Below are 23,861 nucleotides of genomic sequence, written 5' to 3' on the forward strand. Positions count from 1 at the left end.
CCAGCACCATTGTGGTTCTCATACTGCAGTTAGAACCACATGCCAGCACACCACTGCCTCACTGCACCTCGACTGCCAGTGCATCCCCTATGCAGTGAGCTAACCTCAGTAATGCCAAATAAACAGTAAACACTGGACATGCTATTATCTGCTACAGCAATTTGAAGTGATTTTTTTTTTTTTTTTTGACCTGTCACACTGCATCAATTCACAAGCCTGTCAATATCCAGCCATCAGGCTGTTGCTGCCACTAGACTGTGTATGAAGATCTAAGATTGTCAGAGGAACCCCAGGGAGGAAGGATAATTCCTCTGACTTTCCTGGAAAGCCAGCCAAAATGTTGAATGGTCTTCCAAAAAGCCACCAGAGACCAAATAACTCAACTCAGCAGTTTTTATTCATATAACACAAGTTCTTACTTTGCCATGGCTTTCACATGGCTGCCTCCATTCAAGTACATAAACTATATACTGCATAATGATACAGAAAGTTCAGTAAAATGTCAGCTTGTGAGTATAAAATGTTAATCTTCTGATTGCAAGAGAAGAAGCATATATCAGCATTCCACCAGAAAAACAAAAACCACGATGCCAAGTAACACAATGGCTGAGTCAAGACTAGTACTAATTAAAAACAGCATCAAGCAGCAAGTTGCTGGACAATAACATTAAAAACCATTTTTCCTGTAATTTACAAATATGCAAAGTATCAGGTTACTTAAAATTAAGAAGCATTTTGCTTACTAACATGAAACATTACTAATTTGTAATGTATCATAATTAACCAGGTATACAGGTTTCTGTGTCCCTGTGGTTTTTATGGCACATGGTGCCAGTTTGGGTAGGTCACTCCTTGGACAGTCAGAGGGAAGAACAGTAATAGACAAAACCATTCCTGAAGAGGGTTCTCAGAAACAGCTGTATTCCACTCTCCCCTTCATAGTTTGCCACTCAACAACCTTGGTTTAACCACAAGATGGACATATTTAAAAAACATAACAGAAAACACAGATACAATGTGTATCAACAAATCAACTGCTTCTGGCCTGCAAGTGCAAGAAACATCTTTGCATTCTAAGCACAGTGAAATTCCAGGACCAGAACCAATTACTACAGCAATTGGGTTTGCATATTTAAAATTGTTACAGTATCTACAGTAAAAAACATCTTACAGAGTAAGAGGGAATGAAAGGGGAACAGTCTTACCAAATAAGTCTTAGTCTACATTTTTGGATGCTGCTATAGATTGACGAAGCTGAAGGGGACAGGAAAACATGAGTAAGAAGATGAAGCAACAGCTTTACAGAGAAAAATACTAAGGAATCCTCAGGAACAGTACTGGCAGCAGTCCAGACATGACTACAGCTGTTTTACTGAATGCTCAAAACTATTGCTGTCTGAAAACAAAAGGCACAACATCATAAATCCTCCTTGTCAGTGTTGTACAGAGATAGCCTAAGACAGGTTACCAGGCAAGGTCAATGTTTTAGAGCAGCATCAACAGCGTGGTCATCCACGTGTTCTGACAACTGCATTTTTCAGCAAATGCCAAACACACAACTTGCATGTAGCTTTGAAGCAGTGTCAGGCCTCTCATCCTGAGAAAGGATTGCACTCCTAGCTCCTCTTATTTCTGGGAGCTGAGCAGCTTGCTAAGCACTTGTGCTACATATTGGAGAATGACCTCATCTCAGGAAGGTAACCTTAAGTGGGAGGGGTATGGGAAGCATCATTAAAGAAGTGCACCAATAAAACCAAATTAAAGTCAATAAAACCTAGCTTCATACTATATTTATAAACCAACATTTTCCACAGATCTGCATGGCAGTAGTTACTAAAGAGGCTTAGTTAAGAGCTAAGAACAGCCTTGACAATGCATTTCAGTCTTCACAAATAAGCCTCACGCCACTGCAAAGGTAGTACCCCCTTATCTTTCACAAGCCCCCCCCCCCCCCCTCCCGCCCCGGGAGTCCTCCCTCCATATGCCTGATAATTCACTAAGCCATCTCAAAACTGAAGCTAATGGGAGGAGCAAGGTCACATTCAGTTCTGAACAACTGTAGGAATTTAGGGTGTGTCTGACTCACCACACAATCCCAAAGGAAAAATCCTGCTCTGAAGCTGCAGCCTCTTCTCCTGTTCAGCACCCAGAGCCTCTTCAACAGCCTCTGGGGAAGATGGGACCCTAGGGTGCTCTCACCTCTCTAAGAGGGGCACACTGTCATGTCTAGACCAGAATTTGCTGTGAGCAAATCTGGTATCCAGCCTCCAACTGGAGCCTGGTATTTCCAAGGAAAAAGGAGGAGCCCTCAGAAGGCATCTACGGCAGCTACAGAGTGCAAACACTGCCTCTCAAGCTTTTCACATGCCTGGCTGCCCTCAGCTTCTGCCTCATATACCTGGGTTCTGAGACTTGTACGTCAGTATCTCTGCAGCTAGCCTTTGGGGATCCAGAAGCCGAGGGAAACGGCTCATCACAGCATCAACTAAATGGGGATGGAATATGCCACACAGCTTGACATGCACATTGGCCCGCTCCTCTGCAAACTGGTCAGAGACAGCCCACTGGCAGGAGTCCCCATACGCTGGCCCTGGGGCTCTCTGTACTGAACGAGGATCTCGCACGCTGGTAGATATCACTTGAGGCGGCGGCATCTGGTATGGTTCAGACCAGTACTCCCGAGAATGGGGTGGAGCGGCATTATACTCATTGGGCAGGCTGTATTGCCCAGCATTAGCTGGGTGTACAGGTACTCCATAGCCTGAGAAAGAGTGAGGTGGCCCTGAGTGAGATATCTCAGGGCTATACTGCAAGAAGCTAGCACCAGAGGAGGAAGATTTATGGGAACCGTGCTTGTAAGAGACCAGACCATTTTTCTCTAAGCTGGGAGAATGTGGGTAGACAGGTCTCTGCCTACCGCAGGTGCAGACTGCCACCTGATCAGCATGGGAATGATCACAGTGACTGGTAGATCTGTAAGGCCACATGTCAGACAGTTGGTTCTCCAGAGACCCAATGCCTGAGTCAAGGTGCTCCTGAGAGATATAAGACAGAGAGTCCATATGAGGCTGCTGGTACCTGTCAGAAGACCTGTGGCTCCCACTGTTAGGGGGGATGCTGCCTGACACACAGCCTTTGACCTGAAGTGAAACATCGCTGGGCTTTGCTTTGTGGGTCAAGCTTTTCCTCTCTGCAGAGACCTTCTGCAAGGAGCTTTTATCACTCTCTGTGGGCACAGAGCACAAGAGCTCTGCCTGGGAACCTCTTTTTCCCTTTTTCTCCTCCTTGGCACTGGTACTTCTGGTAGGAGACAACCTTGCATTGGCTCGGAGTTCATCAGCTAACGAGCGCTGGGGCTGATTGATCCTTTCAGGGTGGTAGAATTTACACTTGATTCCATAAGTGCATTTCTTCCCTGCAAGGAAACGCAGAGGATGGGATGACCAGCCGAATTTTACTAAATGCATGAATTACACTTGCACAGACACCTCAGTCTTCATGTTTAGAAGGCAGGTCTTACCATAGGGGCACTGTTGTTTCTTGTGTTCTGGCACCACAGGTTTCTTTCTGAGAAAGTTATCCAGGCTGGGGCCATGTCGCCCTAAGGGATCATCTGGAGGCATAAACCTAAAGAAAAATAAATCTCAATCAGAAGCAGTTCACTTTCTTGGGTGAGGATTTAATTTCTTCTCAGTGTCTCCCATTTCATTGAAGATTAAAAGCTATCTGAGCCCTAAAAAGCTTTCCCATTTCACTGCCGATATACCCTCCTGTCACCTGGTAAAGACCAGCATGAAATGCTTCACTTCAGGCACAGAAGAGGTTTTGTGCTCTGTTGCTGACCAGAATTAGTACTTGCTGCTGGGCCTGCTAGTGATTGTCCTGTGATGAAATCAAGCCCTGGAGCTCTCCTAGGAACTACAGCAGAGCTCCTAGCTCCAAACCCTGAACAGCTATTGAGATTACTCCAATTCCTTATGCCTTTGTACCTCACCACAGTTGGGTAGTTCTTCCCACCACACTTCCTTCTACATTAAAAAAAAAAAAAAAAAAAAATCTCTCTACAGCATTTTTTTTTTCATTCTGTAACAGCATTTTGCTCTTTTCATGCACCACTTGCTATTGCTTCATTAAAACAAGACAGCATGCTCACACGGATGTTTTTTAAAAGCAAAGGAAGAATGGGAACATACTTGTCATTAACAAAGGAATACATCAGCAGACTCTCCTCAATGAATTTCTTCCACTCAGGACGCTCGTTCTGCAGGTCCCGATAAGTATCGTTAGAAACCACAATGCCATCAGACTCATGTGCCAGTTTCACAATGAATCGATCATCATAACAGACAACACGCTTGCCTCCAACCCGCCTGGAAGGAGTGAAGACCAGAATTTTCTTCTTTTCAAGGTCACGGAGAATGTACTGATCTAGAACAAACACAACTGTGAACACACTTACACAGCCCAAAGGCCTTCGCACAGATAAAGTAACATTATAAAAAAATGACAAAATTCATGTAGTCATTTCATCTCTCCACAACCCAGCCTGTAGTCTCATCTCTTTTCTTATACCATCCATCACGCTGTCAGAGGCGGACTCCTAGCCCCTGTGCCTGCATGGCACCTGAGAACACTTGGAGCACACCACAGAGGCTGCTGTAATACAGCAAGTCCCATCCACATAATCTTTTGCTTGCAAAGTGTGATTTGCATTTAAGACTGGCAGGCTAATATCTTTTGTAGTGCCATACTATGTGCATAGATTTCTGAGTAGAGGTACTCAGAAATCTCAGCTGTTTGCCAGTTCAGAGCAAACTCCCCTCAATTTGGATAATTCGGACTAAACTCTCATCAAGCTTTAACTTTTAATGTGTAGAAATTCTGTACGGTCCCCAGTGTCGAATATGTTATAGTCAAATACATAGCATGAAGATGTGTCCCTGAAAGAGGAAAAAAATTAAAGTAATAAAAGACAATAAGTTAGGAAGCAGAGTAGTATTACATTCTTTGTTCTCTGAATTATTCCAACTGATCCAGGCAAGAACTTGCTTAGGGGAGAAGTTAATGACTAATTCTCACTGGTCAGCTCAACTTACTGGATCTCCTACTACTCAGATCTTCCATTCATAAGTTAATTACTAACTAGTCAGAACTTTGCAAGCTCATTAAGCGACAAAGCATTAAGCCTGAAAAGCTACTTTTGGTTTTCATATTTCCACACCTGTTATAAGTACATCTGGTCGTGGCTGCTCCTTCCTCCAAGACGGCACAAAGACTGTAATATCCTTGTGTCCCCTGTCCCAAAACCACTGGACAGCCAGAAGGATGCCTCGGCAGGAGAACACTTCTTTATTTCCATGGCTGCATCAAAGAAGAAGATTAAGGACTTCAATATTCAGGTTATGTACAGACTAGGCAGGCAATACACTAAGCAAATGGATGCAGCAATTCAGACAACCTTTAGTGAAGAAGTCTTAAGAGTAGCACAATCAGTATTCATTGCTCATCTTGTGTAAATAGAAGCACTAAGATCTTCACAGAATTACTGTTCCTTTTAGCACCTTAGTATACCAATAAACACCCAAATTCTCACTGGGAGGGAGAAGGCAGCAGTAACCGTTGCAGCTGCTCTGAAACAGAGCCTTTGCTTAAACTCTGGACTCTAGATCTTTATTTTTAGCCCCGAGTACAACGTGATCTTGAACACCCTTTGTCCTATTCTGCCAGCTAATGCCAGTGGTTAATCTCTGCCAGTGCAAACTGCACCCTCACTAGGTGTTTTGCTTCTAAAGTTACCATGATAAGGAAAACAAGATATTTTATGCACTCTTACCTCAAGGACATCAGCACTGATGAAAGATGCTTCTTCGTTATATTATGGCCCCAAAAGTCAGTTACAAATGCACTATTTGCACGAAATAGCAACATCTCCTGTTAACAGGATCAGTGCTGAATGTCTTAACAGCACTTGGCAGTTTGAGAACAAAGTTTGACAACAGCATCAGAAGGTATGTACCAATGCAAAAAGCTGCTTCTTAATTATTTATTAGGTCATATCAATAAGTTTCCAGAACTTCTAAGAGGAAACTACCACTCCTGTTTTACAAGTGCCAGTATTTACAGTGTAATCAGCTCTTCTGTTGATAATAGTTCTGGCAAACTTTCAACATTTCTGTATTACAGCCCGATTTGTCATTCTGGGGATGTAATAGCCTGCGTTTTATGATGAAACTCCGGTAAGATGTACTATACTGCAAATAACTGGTCTCATGATTCAGTAAGATTTTTCCCCCACCTGGGCACGACCCCTGCCCCGAGTCTTACTCTTCCCATCTACACTGGATTGATATTTCAACTCCCACCACCACTTAGCATGCCAGTGAACTCCTCCATAAAGTAATTACTGAAGAGCTTACATCCCAGCAGAGGCACTGCTAAGAAGCACTATTGCTGGAGTACCACTAGAAAGAAGCTTTACTTTTCCTCCTGTCCTCACCCTTCTCAAACTATTAAGAAAATTGAAAAGTTGTACCAAAATACTTATTCTAAAAGAACTATACATTTAGCAACAAAGCTAACACCTAAAGGGACACCAAATGTATCTTCATTAAGAATCCCAAATTACAGAAAGGCTGACATTAACCATCAGAAGAAAGATGCTCTAAAATTTTCTCCAATGTCAGACTGGTTTTGCTATAGATAAAGGTAGGTTACGTAGGTTACTATAATCTTTTAGAGATAAATGTGAAAAGCAGAGTTTTGGGTTTTTTTTGGTTTTGGGGTTGGGTTGGTTTTTTTTTTTTGGTTTTTTTTTTTGGTTTTGTTTTGGTTTTTTTTTTTTTTTTGAGTCCCTGCTACCAATCTCAAATCTACAGAAGGTAGCCAATTGGGCTGATCTGATTTGGCAGCAGCCAAGAAAAAATTCCCTTAGAAGGAAGTAAAAGCTAATTTCCACTATGATTTGCATATGTTTGTCAAGAGCTGTTCAGGGAGGCCGCTGTACACACTGCAAATGAATCAGCAGGGAACATCACACCATCAATACAGGAAGTTTCAGAATGGAATTCCCCTTCTAGCAAATTGCTTAAAAAAGCCAGACTGCTTTTCTCATGTCAAACTCTGTCCTATTGGCAGCATTATTACCGCCTGGCCTGCCCCAGTCACATTTGGTGTGATCTCTCCTGTGCTTTTTGGGATAACTTCCATGGGTAAACAGTTCCTCATTCAAAAAACCACAACCAATTCTGTTGTTTAAGCCTGAGCACTTATCTAAGGTGAGCTTCACTGCAAGAGTCGCACTTATCAGCCCAGGTCTCACAATGGGCCATTTTCCTCAAGTGACTGCACAGCTGCTGCAGGAATAGGACGGTGCTCTCCTGCAGACACCCGGGTCAAATCTTTGACTCTCCAGCCCTGCTCTACGGCCATCAGAATTCCTTATTTGCCCTGGGACTCGCAGGCTCTGTTCGCTGGTTGCACAGCAGACTGTACCCCATCTTTTCTCAGTCCTGTTCTCAGAACTGTCAGCCACAGCCTGGAGAAAACCACACCTGAAAACAAATCTCCACTCAGCACTTTCACCTTAGACAAAAGGTACAGTAACATGCACAGCAGCTCTGGGTGCACCCAGGTTTATTTTTTATAAAAAAGTCTGTGTACACAAACATACACTACAACACCTATTAAGCTAAAACACAGTGAAGGAGGCTTGCTTTTGAACTGCATCGACAAAGCCTAATTTGGAAGCCTGGTGCATTAAATTAACGGAGCCCAGACCCTCCTGCGCAGAGGTGGGGAGTGCAGCACCAGGGGTTGGGGCCGGGGCAGGCAACGCTCACCATTGCAGGCAACAAAAGCCAAGGTGAAAGCAGGGACATCAGGCTAATAAACATCCAGCCCAGAGATTCTGGGTGCTCCATGGATATTAGGGCTCCTGCACTCCCAAGTTACCGCTCCAACCCAAGCGGCTTCGCAGGCTGCCTCTGGTTGCAGTACCCGACAGGACCTGCGCCATCAGCACCAGAACACCCGCGATGCTGAGGGCAAGTCGCAGCCCAGACTTGGTGACACCAGAGTGCCCCTTTGACATCTCATCTGTTCTCTACACCGTACGGAAATCCAACCAAAATACAAGAGTCGCAGTTTGGAGACTGGTCTCCAATGCAGGAGACAGCTCTGTACTACAAAGCCTTCTCTAATTAAACCTGTAATTATTTATTGAGCAACTTCCTGCTACAGAAACTTACATAAAGCCATTAGGTAAGAGGACAGTGTATCTTCAGTTGTTCTCCCCATCAGCTAGAAAATAGAAGGAAATGCCTTTATCTCCCGGGAAGCACGCCCGCTCTCGTCAGAGCCAAGAGACCACCGGTTACGGGCTGGCAGAGACCACGGGCAGGAGAGGCCGTCAAGGCAGACCGCATCTGCGGACACGATGCTCATCCTCGCGAGAGCTATGCATTCTGGTGAGGCGCCTCGGAAAACACTACCGGCCACTGGCCGGGCATCCAGCCGTTTGCAGTGAGAAACCCCCCGAGATTTTCAGACCCCGAGCTCTCGGCAGACCCCGTAGCCGGGGGTCAGGCAATAAAACCCACCGCCCGGCCAGGCCACCGCAGCGAGCCCCCCCCCCACGCCCAGCCAGAAGCCCCAGACGCACCTCATGGCCACGTTGCTGCCATCGATAACGATGGGCTTCAGGTTCTCGCTCTCCGTCTCCTCCGGGGCCGGGGCGGGCGCGGGGGTCTTGTTGGCGGCCCCCCCCCCGCGGCACCAGCGGGGCCTCCTTGGCCTCCGGAGGGCCCTCGGCGCTCTCCCGCTCGGCCGGGCCGTGCTTCACCAGCTCCCCCAGCACCGTGTTGGTGTCGGCGTTCAGGCCCAGCTTCTGCAGCACGACGTGGATCTCCTCCGAGGAGTAGCCCAGCTTGCGGAAGAAGTCCACCTTCAGCTGCATCTCGGCGCCGTCGCAGGGCTCCCGCCCGGGGCTCCCCGCCTCCTCGGGCGGCTCCGCGCCGGGCAGGCCGCCCGGGCCGAGGCAGCGGCTCTCGCACGGCTCTCTGGCGCTCATCCTCTCTCCCAGCCGGGGCGCCGGCGGCCTGGCGGCCGGCAGCGCCTCAGGCCAGCCCGGGACGGAGAAGACGCTGCCCGCGCTCATGGCTCCCCGCGGGGGACTGCCGGCCTCCGCTCACGCCACGGACCTGCGGGCCAAGACGGGCGTTAGCAGCGGGCCCCGGCCCGGCCTCCGCGGGGCCCAGCCGGGGCCGGGCCGCGGCGTGCCGGGCTGGGCCGGGCCCCCCCCTCCCCGAAGCCGCCCGCCCCTCTTACCGGCCTGCCGCCGACGGGCCGCCGCTGCGCCTCCATGGGGCCGGAGCGGGCCGGGCGGCGGCCGCCGCTTTATACCGGGGCCCGGGCAGCGCCGCGCCAAGGCGGAAGGGCAGAGCGGGCGGGGGCGGAGCGGCGGCCGCTTCCCGGTCCGCCCCGCGTCCCGCCCGGCCCCGGCCCCCGGCCCCGGCGTGCGGCCTCGCCTGGGACCCGCCGCCGGGCCTACCGCTGCCCGGGCGAGCAGAGCGGCGCGGGGCCGGCACTCGGCCGCCCCCCCCGGCCCCTGCGGTTCCCTTTGGTCCCCTCCCAGCCCCGCCGATGCCTCCTTGCGGAACAACCCCGGCAGGGGCAGGTCCCTGCCGCAAACACCTGGGCTTTATGCAAATCGTGTTGCAATGCGGGCAGATTTGCCCCGACAAGCGCGGTCCGTAGGGAAACGCTCCCCTCCGCTTCCCGCTCCCCGCCCCCCCCCGGGGCCGGTCCCCGCGGCCCGGCAGGCTGCCCGGCACGGGGGGGGGGACGAGCGGGGCGGGGGCCGCGGCAAAGGCCCGAGTTGGCGAAGGCAGGCAGGTCCTGCGTGGAGGAGGGCGAGGCGGGTGGAGGAGATGGTTTCTCGGAGGGTTTGCCAGCGAGTCCCTGGCTGCTGTCGCTCTGAGGTTAAAAGCGTTAAAACATGAAAACTCCGCTCCCGGCCCTTTCTTTACTTCCCCCGCCACCGTCAGAGGTGGATGTCCAGTGGTAATTGAGTCCCAGAGCTCCCGAAGCGTGTGCTCGGTGCTTCCCGAGAGAGCGCGCATCTCCTGACCGGTACGGGGTGTAAGGTGGTACCAACCTGCTGCCCCTCACCATCTTAAAGACCAGGCTTTGGCACAGGAGCTGTCAGGAAAACATCGCTCCAGCCCCGGTGCGCTCAGCGCCCAGTCAGAAGGCAGAGCAGACCCGCGAGCTGAAACTGGAAAGGGAGGAAAATGGGACGCAGGGCAGGGGACGGTGGGTCGTGTCAGGTGCAGGGACAATCCTGCAGTCACCAAGGAGTCGCTGAGGATGCGCTGCTGCTGTTTAAGCCAAGCCTAAGCTGTAGGCATCTTTAGGCAGAAGGAACGTGCGAATGCGCAACCGCAAGCTTCGGGCACATCAGCGAAGGTGCTCCGTGTATTGTCGTGTTCTGTATGAGCTGCGCTTCCAGCGGCAGGTGCTTGGACACAACGTACGGTGACACTGAAGCCACCTGATGGGTGGACATGGCAGAGCGCGGTCGGGGGTGCTAGGCTGCTTGCTAGCTGCGGCTCCTGGCGTGGTGGCCCGTCCTGCGCCGGCGGTGACCAGCCCAGAGGTTGCCCACACAGGCTGCACGCCGGGCGTGCACCGCGCAGGAGGCTGGAGTCTCTGACACACGCCTCTTGCACCACTTTGATCCTGGTGTGATGCAGGTGGCTGTGATTCAGCCGGTGGAGGCTTATCAGCCCCGGCTTTTGGAGGAGGTAAGAGCCAACAGGAAGCATCTGTCAGCCACCCGTACCTGTCCCCCGACTATTCACTGAAGCCACCCTTGCACGCTGTACGCAACTGCAGGAATTGAACTAACATTTCACAATGTGCAAAAATTTTACATCTCTGACTTCTGATTAATCATTCCTAAACGGTTTAATGAAGGTAGTTGCAAATTTGCTTTCCTGAGGCCACGTACCAGCGCCCAACTTAAGAGCAAGGGAACTCTCCCAGTTACAGGAATACATTTGCATTCATCTTCCTTGTGGTTACCCTGAAACAATCATTTTTTCTTGTCTCTGGCCATGTCTGAAACCGCACTGTGTACTCAACAGTAACACACACACAGAGGCTAGATTCAGATCAGAGATAATATCCTTAGTCAGTACTTAAGTAGGTGCTTTCCCAACTCTTCTTTCCCTTGGAATCTACTCCAGTCAGCATGAATCTAGCATTGTTTGTGTGCTTTTGCTTCCAGGCTAAAGTCTATTGCATCAAAAAGTATGGCCACAGATGTGCTTTTTATAGGAATTACCCCAAGTTAAGAGCCACAAAGCTGGATCTTCTGATTTATGCAAAGCAGTGACAGCAACTGCATGCTGCCTCTTTTGATTTGGTAAGAAGAGAAGCCAGGACAGAGAGAGGGTCTGTTGGCTTCTCCACCCTAAGGGTCAAAAGGGGTCATATGCTGGCCACACCCCAAAATTCCCAGTGGTTACTTTTGATTTTTTTTTCCTTTTTCACATTTGCAAACTGCTTTGAAGAGAAAGTGCTTCAGTTATTTGGCATTGCAAGGGCCGTTGTGGAGGCTGCAGCTTCTGAGGATATGAAGATCTCCAGAGCCAAGCCTCTGCTAGGATCACTGGTACACCGAGACCCTTCGCTACCATGTACAGGCAGGAGACTTTCTTTCTTCCCTGAGGCACACGAAGGGTCCCCTGCGCAGGGAGAGGGGCTGGAAGAGCAGAGCTGACCCACAGCTGCTGGTGAGGAAGACTCCTACGGCTTCTCAGTTCCAGAGCAAGAAACCAGCTCTCACTTAATTGCTGTGATTTGAAAGTGTATTGACCCGCTCCACTACGCAGCACAGAGGAGGAGGTATTGTGGTTAAATTCCTTGTGCAAACAAGCCTGGAGTGTTTTCAGGGCCAGTCACTCCTCGGCTCCACTGTCCCCTGGACCTCATAACGGCGCGGCTGCTGCGGTGCCGCCTGCGCGGTGGTTTCCAGGAACCAGCGGCCGTCCTGCTTCCTCCAAACGCACCCGAGGGTCCCTGCCCCTCTCCGCTCACCCGGGGGTGTCATATCCAGCAGGACTTCAGTAAAGCCACTGCCCAGGGAACAGTACCCTGCAGAAAACCATGATCGCAGCAGCCTGCTGATACCGAGTTTGGAGCAGCGAGTTGTTCTGCAGTGGGGAATGCCAGAGGAGCTGCAGAACAGAGAATCGGTCTGAGGGGAGGGAAGGGAGCCATATTCAGAGGAGCCTAAATAGCACCAAGTCTGCCAGACACATGCCAACAACCATTTTGTGGATTTCGTAAGGGGTACTGAGCACCTCCATGGTGTTTCGCAGAAGCGCTTTCCAACTTGCACACGCCGCTTCTGTGTCCAGATACCAACAAACACCACTTTGTTTTGGGAAAGGCATCTTGCACAGCTGATTTTTTGTGTTGTGCACCAGAGGTCAGGCCCTCATCTCACAGCGATCTGACTGACTTTCTGCTGGGCTGGTGGGGTTGGGTGGTGTGCCTGGGGACGCAGCCCCGACACCCGGGCTGAGGCGTCCGGTGGGGCTTGCTGGGGAGGCTCGGCTGGGGAGCAGCGGGGCTGAGCAGGAGGGAGCACCGTGCCAGCAGTCGGGCGGCCGCCTTGTCCCCTTTCTGCCGCGGGACGGGCCGTCCGCGGGCACTGCTGGGCTGCCGAGCGGTGCTCGTGCCTCCGTCCTGCCGCAAGATATCCGCGCCCACAGGAAAGCGGTGGAAATCCCCTCTGCAGCGCACGCATGCACGGGGCCTTTCCTGAGGAGGAACTTGTGAGAGCAAAGGGGGGGACAGCGGGCAGGCAAGACCAGATGCTAGACCACAGGATGTGCCCAGCTGCACCAGGCTGGGTATCAAGGGCAGCCAGCAGCGCCTTGTGCTGCTGAAGGGTTATCTGTCTGAATCAGGGCTTCTAGTAAGCGAAAAAGGGAACAAAAGCTTGCAGGGGCAGCCATGACAGCGAGGTAGCCTGTGATAGCAGGAGCCCTGTCCTGGGGATGGGCTCCGTGCCTCCCAGTCCTCTGTGTCCTTCCACTTCTCTGCTGACTCAGCGTAAGCTTTCCACCAGTCTGGTTCCTTGCTCATGAACAAGTCTCGTAAAATCCTGACATCACATTTTTCTAGGGATTTTTCTAGGGATTACCACTCCCATGTCCTGGATTTTAAAGGAAGAGCTCATCCTCTGGCAAAGCCTTTCATCTCCCACTCGCACATTTAACGCAGTCAAAATAGGTGGTATTCAAGGATCTTATTATCCGCTGGCGGGGAAGAAGCTGGCCTCGTGCCAGTTGCTTGGGAAGAGATGCCAACGCTACAAAACTATTGCTAACCAGCCTCAATCAGGAGCCTTGTCAGCAAAGTGGCCATGGACCTGGCTTGCCTACCTACGGAAGCTCAAGGCAGCTAACTTGCTTTTAAAAATGGGCTAATTAAACCTCATTTATAAATACCTACATGGGACTACTTAATGTTAATTAAGGACAATTTAAATGGCCTTATTTAGTAGCATTTGGGAGTAAATTAAACTGAATTAAGGCCACTTTAATTCTGAATGAGAGTTTTATGCAGAATTTTAATGCTCTTTAATCCACTTTAGATTTAGTTACTTCAATTTAACTTTCTTAACAGTCCTGTGTAGGCAAGCCCTGAGCAATGAGGGGCAGGTATCCGTACCTGCTCAGAGCCTGAGCTCATGCCTACAGCCTGTCTGGGTGGGGACGGGGCTGGGGCTGGCTGTCTTGGGATCTGTGCGTTCCCGACAGCGTTGGGATCGAAAATCCCCTGCTCATCTGCGGAGTGACCTAATGGCTCGTCTCACCGCACTTACCAACGTGTGCTCCTGGGTGATGCGAACAATACCCAGTAGATGAACTGAATCCTCCCATCACCTGCAAAGTAGGGATTCAAGAGGCTGGCAGAGCTGCACCTGAATTTTCTTTTACAGTGGGCAGTATAATTTATTACACAGTACTGAGCACATCCAGGAATTAAAGGAAAAAACAAGTGATGATTTATGCCCTTTCTTTGGAAGAGGGTCACCATGCCTCACGAGGAAAGCCGAGCAATAATGCTGGAAGGAAAGCTTAGCAACATCCCGTTATAGCAGTTTGCTTTTATAGCTGCAACCACTCACATTTATGGAGATGCTGATTGAGAGACCATCTGCTTCTCTTGCTTGCCTCAATAAAGATGTCTCTGATGGCAGCATCATAGCTCGTTGCTAGAGTGAGAACCCATCAGCTGATGCATCGCTCCAGTCTGGAAGCGTGCCCAGCGGAGGCACCAGTGGGAAGGTCACCCCCCCCCCTCGCGCAGGCCAGCTCCGCTCCTGTGCACGCGCGTTGGGCAAGAGCTCTTGGCCTCCCGACCCTGGTGCTACGTGCCTTAGTGATTCAAGAGGAGAAAAGGTAGCTCAAGTCTTCCCAGAAAAAAGGAAAATGTAGCAAGGGAGAACTAGAGGAGAAGCTAAACAAGGATTTGCAGAACTTACATTTTGAGCCTGTATGCCCACAGTACTCACCGCATTGCTTGCTGTCTTCCCAGTGCCACCTTCATCCACGAGCATGGGATTCCTTTGCAGCTGCAGACAAATAGACTGATTTTTCTCTGAAATATTCTCTCTTGAACTTATTCCCTGGCTTTTAAGGAGATCCTCACAAGCACTCTGCAGAGTAACTTACTCCCTGTGTAGCCCGAGGGCTCCCTGCAGAGTAGATGTGTTTCGGAGGCTATCGCTTGCTCTGGAGGAGAGCACACACTCCTGAGGGACCACGCCAGAGTAATTTATATGGCTGTCACTGTGACTGCCTGTGTGCCTGACTAGACACGGCCTTAGGTACTACTCCGAGTAAGCAGCCTTGATCTCTACCTTTGGTCTTAGTGAATGATGGCATTAAGTTATAGGAGGACGGGCTTATTTCCTCAGTGACAGATGGATCAGGCACACCCTGACTATTTTTTTCTCTTGCTCTTCCATCACAGAAAAGAGCCATCCTTTCAAGGTCTTTTTGACTATAAGTCTGTTATTGTTGAGGGTTGGAGTGACAGAGACAGCAGAAGCCTTACCATCACCCAGGCTGTCCCAGGTGCAGCATGCGGTGCTGCGCGAGTGTGTGAGGTCTTGGCTGACCAGCCGGGGATGGTGACCCTGCAAGGGGGCTGCGAAATGAATCCTCCCCGTCTGTCCCACTCTAGGGCTCTGCAGCTCGGTGTGCATCTCCTGAGGTCTTCCATGAAAAGTAAAATTGCACACCAGCAAGGCACTGACAGACCACGGCTGGTCTCAGACAAGTCCCAGGAAATCCTGCCGCCGACCATCCTGGCAGCAAGGAAAGCGCTTGGCTGGACCTGGGAAAGCGGTTCCTCCACACCTCTGTGCCAAAGCCAGGGAGGATTGGTCGCACTGCCCCTGCCCTGGATGCATCAGTGACTCGATATCTGGATAATTCCTCTCTGCTGTGATCACCTCATCCCAGCAGATGTGTTTAACAGAAGTACCCAGAGAATTGGCACTCAGGTAGTACCCTCTCCTTTCTGAAGCAGCACTCCTGACTTACCGGGTAACCTCGGGTTTACCACAGCAGAGTCAAAAGCAGAGAGAAGCAACAGACTCAACTAATAAATAATGATGGGGAAAACCAAGCAGTTACGCAAGTGTCTGTGACAGCAGCTATTTACCGTTTTGCTAAGCCGTTCCCAGTCACAGCCCCTCTGCCGGAAAATGACAGCTGTCCCTTTCTCCAGAAACATCCCTGCCTGCTCAGCCCAAGTTTTGTTCAGATGCAGCATCAGCAGCCACAGATTTGCTCTACTCTGACATGCCTGGGAGCGTTTACTACTTCAGAGCTAAAAGAATAATAGAAGTTGAACAAACATTTCATGGTATTAACATAAGATGTTTAAATAGACAGTCACAGAATATTTTATCCCACCCAGAGCAATGTGAAGAGCAGAAGATTTATGCCTATTGCTGAGCAAATACCTCTCAAGAAGTCACTTCCATCTGGGAAGCAGTTTTTGTTCTAAGGAACTGAAAGCAGAGCACACCTGAGACAAGCGAGCGGCAGGCAGCAGTGCCGGGAGCTCTCCTGCTCTTCCCCTCCAGGGATAACGGAGGATCCTACAGAGCAGACCTCACCTGGGGGCAGGAGATGCAGAGCTCACCGTGCCTACGCTATGGGCACGCAGAGGGGAGACGGCACAGCTACACCTCCAGAGCCCCAGCCCCCAGAAGAGCTGGCTAGGGATGCCCCTCACTCTGCAGGGAGAAGGGAGACATACGCTCTTTCCCTGTGCCCTGCACGTGTCGGGGCAGGGGACAAAGCCTCCTAAACCATGCAGGGCTGAGATCACTGCAGGTCCCGAGGGAGAGCCCCGGTGCCCACTCACAGTCTCATGGCAGCGTGTCCATCACGTGCCTCCGGCTTGCGGGCGCGTGGTGACGTTGAGCCCCAGCTCAGCACATGGGCTGGGAGCGAGCCAGGTCAGCAAGGCTGGCTTCGCAGCGAGGCACTGAGACAGCACAGTGTCGTGGCTCATAGCTGTTAATCATCTGTAGGCACGTCTCCGGGATGAATGGAGACATGTAGCAAAAACCAGAAGTGTCAAATGCTTCATGAGAAAAGGGACACACATCCTCGTGATGTCTGCTCTGTGGTTTGTTGTTGCGTTTCCAGCCCTGAGAGCAGGAACATCCCTCTGAGTCACGGGGACATGCTCTCACCTGGCAGCTCTTGGTGCCCGCAGCAGGAGGGAGCAGCAGAGGGGCAGCCTGGGCCCTCAACTCCCGCGGCCGAGGGCACCGGTGCCAGCAGCTGCTCTCCGACAGGCCAGTCCCGAGCCGCTGCACACGCTGGTGAAGCCACCACCGTGCAATGGGAGCATTACAGGGAAGAAGGCTCTCCATCCGGGAGTGATTTCCAGATGTTCCCAGGCTGGAGTGTCTGCCCTGGGCACCCAGGAGGTCAGGGAAGGTCATCTCCAGTCCTTCCCTTATGAGCCCTGCTGAAGTCTACAAACCCAAGGGGTTAACTCCTCCACAGCAGCTTTGGGACTTCTTGTGCTAAGTGGGCTCATTGTGAACCTCTCGGGACACAGGCTGGGTCTCCCCAGTGCTCCTGTTAAAGCTGCGCGGAATGGGAGGTCCTGGCTCTGCCAGGCACCGAGCTGAGCGCACATTGCCCATCAGGAAACTCATTTCCTCCTTTTCTGGGCCAGGACGGTGGGGTCAGCGTGGACCCCAGACACGGGGGCCGGGTGTCACCATCGGGACTGTGCCGATGCCTGCCTGCGCAATGCGGGACAGTGCTGGCTACCCCAAAGCCCTCCCACGAGACGGATGTGTGTCACCGGGGCAGAAAGACAAACAGACTGCACAGCTCTCCCCTCACGGCTCCCATGATGTCAGTGGCAGTGGGAGCCGCTCTGTTTGCCGATCTGATATGACTCAGCCTGTGTCAGCGTGGCAGCTGGCAAAGCCGGCAGGCAGGGTCCAAGAGGTGGTTTCCTACCTGCTCAGGCTATAACGTAGAAAAGGTGTTAACTGCCCCACGGATCAGTGGCAAAGCTCATTCCCAACGTTTGGCAGATAGCCACAAGCGCAGACAAGGACTGAGCTGTCTGGTATTGGAGGAAAGCTCCGTGTTTCGCACACCTCGCAGCGGTTGTGCAATGTGCACAATGCAGAAGTGCAAACAGGGCTGGCCTCTCCCTCCACTTACGCTGCTATTAGAGCAGCCTGTCTCCGTGAGGCAAGACTGTGCTTTCGCTACCTTTGGCTGGGGATTTCCCCAGTGCGAGGAGTGCCGTGCTGGTGTGGAGCTGGAGCAGCCTCCGGCTGTGCCGGGCTCTGGCTGCTCCTGGGGAGCTGTGGATTTCTGCAGCATCCAGGGCATGGGGAGCTCCCTCTGGCACAGCACCGTACTCAGGATGCTGCGGCTGGTGGCTTGGGCCCCTGCCACCTCCTGTGCTGCCCAGCCCCGATCCTGGTCTGTTCAGTCCTGCTGATGTACTGCAGTGGGAAAGCACAGCCAGGCCCCAGCCTGTCTTTCCACTTTTACACAACAGTGTACAAAAGAAGTGATGTATTTATTGCAAAACAGCATCTGGAGCAGAAGACTCAAGAGACACAATACTCAGGAACAGCACGTGGGATCTGAGGTCTGTTTGTCAGACTATTTCAGTTAAGACTCGCAAGCCTTCGACAACGTCCTCCCAACCCACATGCCTGATTCATGTCTGACATCAAGTAAAGACGGTAAAGAAGTGGTTGCACTTTTAGTTTTGCTCTTTGGGACAAACTACCCCTTTTCTAATAATTAGATTTGTTTTCTCAGCCTTCCACCTAGAGGACTGAACGAGGTTTTACAATTTAGTCCAAAGTTTCTGATTGATTGTGCCCAGCACTGTGGAATAAGCATTTGGGATGAAAAGGACGATACGATACAGCAAGTAGGTTATTGAGAAGCTAAGGCCTGGTTAATGCCATCTTCCAATCATGCTGATAAATGTGTGTTGCATTTCTGGGCTTGTCTGTCCAGTCTTATGTGCGGAAATGGAAATGTTTCCTTTGGTTTATAATCTTGAATTCTCTGTACAGTAAACACCAACAACTTCCAATCACTTAGAGCAGAATAAAACTGCTGTGCCTCTCCCAAGCTCCTGTTTGCTATCCTGCCCATTTGCAGACTTGACAGAGCAGCACATCCTTCTCTTCCTTCCTGATCTATGCGCAGTGTTTCCGTGAAGGGTGGAAAGTTGGCTGTTTACCAGCGATAACTGCATTTTGGTAGAAAACAAGTTTTCATGAAAGTAGGAGCCTGGCTTTCGGTTTCTGTTTAGCTTTGCTTTAGCGATGACTCTGCTCATTAATGCGCTGTTGAAATGAAGGGAAAAACCTGTGCGTGCAACAGCTCCTTAAGAAATATGAACAGTATGAACCCAGTGGTCTAGTCTAACTTCTTGCTTGGGTCGGACTCCAACTTCCTCGCCCAAATACCTAAGGAGGCATCGTGTCTCGCCAGCTCTCCCAGTGCCTGGTCTTGCTGTCAGCGCACGCAGCGATGCTCCCCGTGGGGCTGGGGGCAGCTCGTCCCGCCGAGGGTCGGCGGAGCCGGCCTGGCGCTTCCCAGAAGGACTGTGGAGAGCTGCAGCTCGGGCGGCGTGTCAGTGGGAGGCGAAGTGGGGGGGGGACACGACGGAGAAGGATTTCAAAGGCAAGTGCCCCGGCTGGCCCGGACAGCCCTGCCCTTGAGGGGATGGATGGTGGCCCGAGAGAGCCGTCGGTGCGGTGGGAAGGGCGGAAAGCCCGATATTGCTGCTTAGCCCCCGGTGCCCCCCCTCGGGACCCCAGACCCGCTGCCGGGGACTCGGCCGGGCCCCGCTTCGCCCCGCGGCCCCGGGGAGGGGGGGGCCGGGGGTGCCCGGGGGGGCTCGGCGGAGCCGGAGGGCTCCACGCCGGATTCCTGCTCCCAGGCTCCCACCTAGAGGAGCGAGACGGGTGTTGCAGCCCCGGGCAGCTCGCCCGGCGCTTTGGGGGGGCCGGGACTCGGCCCGGGGGAGCGGGAGGGAGATGGGTGCTGGGGGGGGGGGGGCAGGAGGGATTGCGAGAGCCTTACCTCTGGTCTGGCTACAGCCGGCAGCCCGGGTCTGGGAAACCCGGTCTGAAATTCCCGGCGAAATGTCTCGGAGTATTTTCGAAGGGAGCAGCGTGGAGCAGGAGCAGGAGCCAGTCCCCCGCCCCGTCCTGCCCCCCCCCGGCTGCAGACCCTGCCGGGCAGCCCCGCTGCAGCCAGCCCCCGCGCTGCCACCAAACCACCCACGGGATGAGAGAGTCCGGTGCGAAGGCTGCCGAGGTGTGCTCAAGCGCAAAGCCGCAGAACCGAATCTGTTTAACAGGACCATAAAAATATCCATGCTAATAACCTGTTGCAGCTTAAGGCATTTAGACAATTCTCTACCTTTTCGTAATTCTTTGTGTTAATAATTAAATGACCTTTACAATGGCAGTGGGTGGGAAATTTCAGTAAAGCTGAATAGCAATTCGGCAACTGCTAAAGAATATTGAAAATCAAGATGAAAAAAACTGACTTCGATGTTAAGGGATGAGGAAGAAAAATCAAGTGTGAAGCTGGAAGTTTGTTCTTCGTTTGCACTGATTTACAGATCTTGTTGGGCAGAATAAATATGGGAGCACTAAAAACCCAACAGATCAGTGAACGACCCCCCCCGTGCACAGGAACCTCGACTGGCCTCAGCCCCCTCTGTTCTTTATACCCAACGGTCAGAACATCTGCTCCAGAGCAAGGGACTCCACAGCAAGGCAGGTGACACAAGGTTTGCTTAACAGGGAACTTTGCCATGACCAGCAGCTGTTGGAGAGCGGCTGGACTGGGACTGCCGAGGGCTTAGGTCCTTCCTGAGAAGCCGGTTAAATCGTCTGTGTGTGCTCACAGACCAGGTCTGAAAAGCCAGGGATGGAGAGGAAGGTGCTGGTCCCTCTGCCCCGTATCCACTTGCCAAGCAGCAAATGTCCCCTCTGCCCTTCTCGCTTTGGGCACTGATTTCCCTCTCACCCGTGCAACACCGGGGCGCCTTCACGACTGACCGGAGGCCGTGGCAATGGTTTCATGGTGCTGGCCATCGTCAGGGCTCAACGAGTATCCTCACACCTGGGCAAAAGGACCACTCTCCTTTTGTCAGCACCCCTGCTTGCCAGGGGGGACAGCACGGCCAGGGACAGGGCTGGAGGACATGGAGCTGGAGGACACGGGGCTGGAGGCACATGCACCCTCCCGCGTGCTCTGCAGCGGGTCCCGGAGGGAAGCAGCGGGTGGGTGGCAGAGGCCAGGCCAGGCAGAGCCCGTGCTGTCCTGGGAGAGGAGCTATCGCCGCGCAGCGCTGCCGGCCGCCAGCCCAGCCTCCCTCGCCAGTATCGCCGCTTTGCAGCCTTGCGTTGGATTTGATCCCCTACAATACATGGGATTTATCTCTCTCACTTTCATGTGCCTTTAAGGAAACACCACTTTTTATCTCGTTTCTGCTGCTTTTTATCATCACAAAGGGTTTTTAATGAAACGAGAAAGCGTCTGTTTCTGCAGGCCGGGGAGCAGCGTGGGTAATTTCAATATAAAACAAACAAGGCGGCTTTCAAAATTAAAATTTTATGTGTGGCATTTTCTCATTTAACGGAATGCACAAAGATGGGCAAAACCAATTAACAGGAGGTTGAGACTCAGCACTCGGCAAAATTAAACAACGGGACTCTGCAAAAGGAATGATTTGTTCAAAGGGAACTGGAGAAAGGGATGGAGAGGAGGAGAGGAAGCAAGGCTGCTCTTGAAAATTCACCACCTCTTAAAAAAATAAATGCAAACAAATCTGCATCTTACCTCACATTCCTCAGATGGGCTTCAGAGCCCCACAGACCAGGTGGAAACACTGGGGAATGGCAAAGATAAGTCTGGGAACGCCAGCTTCAGGGACAGCTGGCAAAGTCCTAAGTCAGGGGTCAATTGCTGCGAGCAGCGGGAGAGGTCGGCTCCCAAAATATACCTGCCCCAGCCAGGCAGCTGACGCAGGGTGCAAGGCTCCTCCGGACACCCTTCAGGAGAGTGCTGCTTCCTTCCCCAGATTTCCCTCTGCTTCCAAGTCCTCTCCCACTAAGAAAAAAAATAATCAATTCCAGCAGAAGTTACACTGGAGACAAAAAGGAAACAACGGTGGAGAGGAAGAAGGTGGCTGAGCAGGAGAAGAAGGGCAGCGATGCTGCCACCTGCCCCATGCATTCCCCGGGCAACCGCGCTGCTCCTGTGCAGGGCTGTGATTAGCAGTGCGGTGAGTGACACCGTGGGGGGCTCCAGATGAACCATCTTAAAAGAGCGGAAGAGGTGGAATTAAGGCTAATCACTCATTATCAACCTGGGGGCTGTGCCTGCAGAGTTCAAGATTTACAGTCCCTGGGAGCAAGTCTGAGTCGGAGTCTGATTGCTGCAATCACTGCAAAATGGGGATGGGGCTTATTTGCCTGTTTTGCACATAATTTGTGGGGTGAAGTGCGGAATTCTTTAAGGTGGCAAGGTGTCTGGACATATTTAACCAGCTATTTAGCCCTGCTGGGCCAGAGCAGGGGCTGTGAGTCCTGCCTTGCAGCATCACACAAGGGAGCGAGTCAGGCGTTTATTTCAGGTGTGCCGCCCTTTGCCGGAGCAGCAGAGATCACAGTGGTAGAGAGTCCCTCTGCCTGCTGAATAAAATATGGAGCAGCATTATTTACTGTGCTTCCAGCTCTGGTTTCCACAGAGCGACCGACAGAGGTGGCAAAAGTCACTTGTCAACAAGGGGCAGCAGCAGTCCAGCCCCAGGCAGGAGCTTGCTCCTTGCATGTAGCAGCTCTCAGCTCCATGCCTTGAAAGAAGAGGTGATTCCTAGGAGGAAGAACTCGGGAAAGGATGTGCTGAGCAGCTGTTTGGTGAACCCACAGCAGCCTGGGCAGAAAGAGGTTATTAGTGTTTTACACCCACTTATGTGGGAGACAGAGCTAGTGTAGCACTATTTCAGCCCAAAGCTATTCATGACCGACGGTCTGGCGGTGCCAGATGAAAGCGGGGAGCCCCAGGCCTGGGTTTGGAGGGGAACACCAGCTCCCAGCCAGCCTGCTTGCTGCTGCCAGGCAGCCGGGGAATTGTCTGAGGGTGCTGGCAGGCGCCAGCCCAGCCTGGCCACAGGAGCACCAGAAGAGCCGCACGGGGCTTGAGGCGTGCTGGGGCACGGGCACGTAGCAGGAGCTCTCCTGTGCCTGGGAAATGAAACTTTTCACTGAAAGGAGAGAAGAAAGCAAGCCTGTGGAAAGAGAGGAGTAAGCTGCCAAGCCAGGTAATCCATCTCTGGAGCGTCTGTGTCAAGATGATTCATGTCTTCCAATTTACTTCCAGCTCAAATCTAAAGTAAATCAGCCCAGATTGTTCCCCGCCCCGTGCAGCAGGACACAACACCGGGGTGCGGAGGAACATCCCACCCATCCATCTCGCTGGTCTCGCAGCTCCTGACTTTAATGCTTGTCCTACGCAATTAGAGCCAAACTGTTTGTTTGTTGATAGGTGAAGGGAGGAGAGGAGGTGCCCTGGGAAGGGAGATGGGATGTGAAAGGGGATGATGAGAATGGATTTTTTTTTAATATGCTGTTCAGTTGCTTTTCTGCAGCAATTCCTTTCACATGAGAATAGCCCAGGAGGAAAATTATCAGTATTAGTTCCCACCTGTAATAAGAAAGTTGTCCAAAGTCTTAATTACCTTTTTGAACTACTTACAGTGCTCCTGCCTCCTTACCGTGGCCTTTTTGTCAGCCCTGAGCCATGCCCACACCACCTCTGCCAGCAGCCCAGTGCCAGCCCCCAGTGCCGCAGAGGGATCTGTTCCACCGGCGTGGAAGGGCAGCACCGGAGCGGCTCGGTGTGCTCAGGACATCCCTCCGCAGAGCCGCTGGCAGGGAGCCGGACAGCACCTGTGCCCGGCACCCCGGCACAGCCTCCCTGGCACAGCCCGCTCTTGCCCCGGGGATTCCGTTGCGTGTGGGGGACTGACACCCTGCCCGGCCCAAACCGCGGGGCTCTGTGCCCACCGTGCCCCGGGCGCAGGAGCGGGTTGATGCAGGTGGAGGGCTGGGAGCCCCGTCCTGGCAGCTCCCCCGGCTCTCGCCTCCCCCAGGTGCCTCTGCTCTGTTTCCAAAGAGCCCACGGAAAGGAGTATAGTGTATAGTATAGGAACTATATAGGTTCCTATCCGAACCGCTGCTG

General features: G+C 52.1%; 1 protein-coding gene across 1 annotated transcript; it reads right to left on the minus strand.

The window, feature by feature from the left end:
• Positions 1–379: 379 nt before the first annotated feature.
• ZC3H12A (zinc finger CCCH-type containing 12A) lies at positions 380–9,452 on the minus strand. The gene is given in 7 exon segments (XM_030038597.2): positions 380–3,415; positions 3,521–3,627; positions 4,194–4,428; positions 5,222–5,361; positions 8,660–8,763; positions 8,765–9,197; positions 9,325–9,452. Coding segments are annotated over 6 exon segments (2,001 nt in total). The 5' UTR covers positions 9,155–9,197; positions 9,325–9,452; the 3' UTR covers positions 380–2,390.
• Between the last annotated feature and the right edge of the window lie 14,409 nt (positions 9,453–23,861).

This window comes from Aquila chrysaetos, chromosome 16 (assembly GCF_900496995.4).
Source record: "Aquila chrysaetos chrysaetos chromosome 16, bAquChr1.4, whole genome shotgun sequence".
Classification (NCBI taxonomy): Eukaryota; Metazoa; Chordata; class Aves; order Accipitriformes; family Accipitridae; genus Aquila; species Aquila chrysaetos.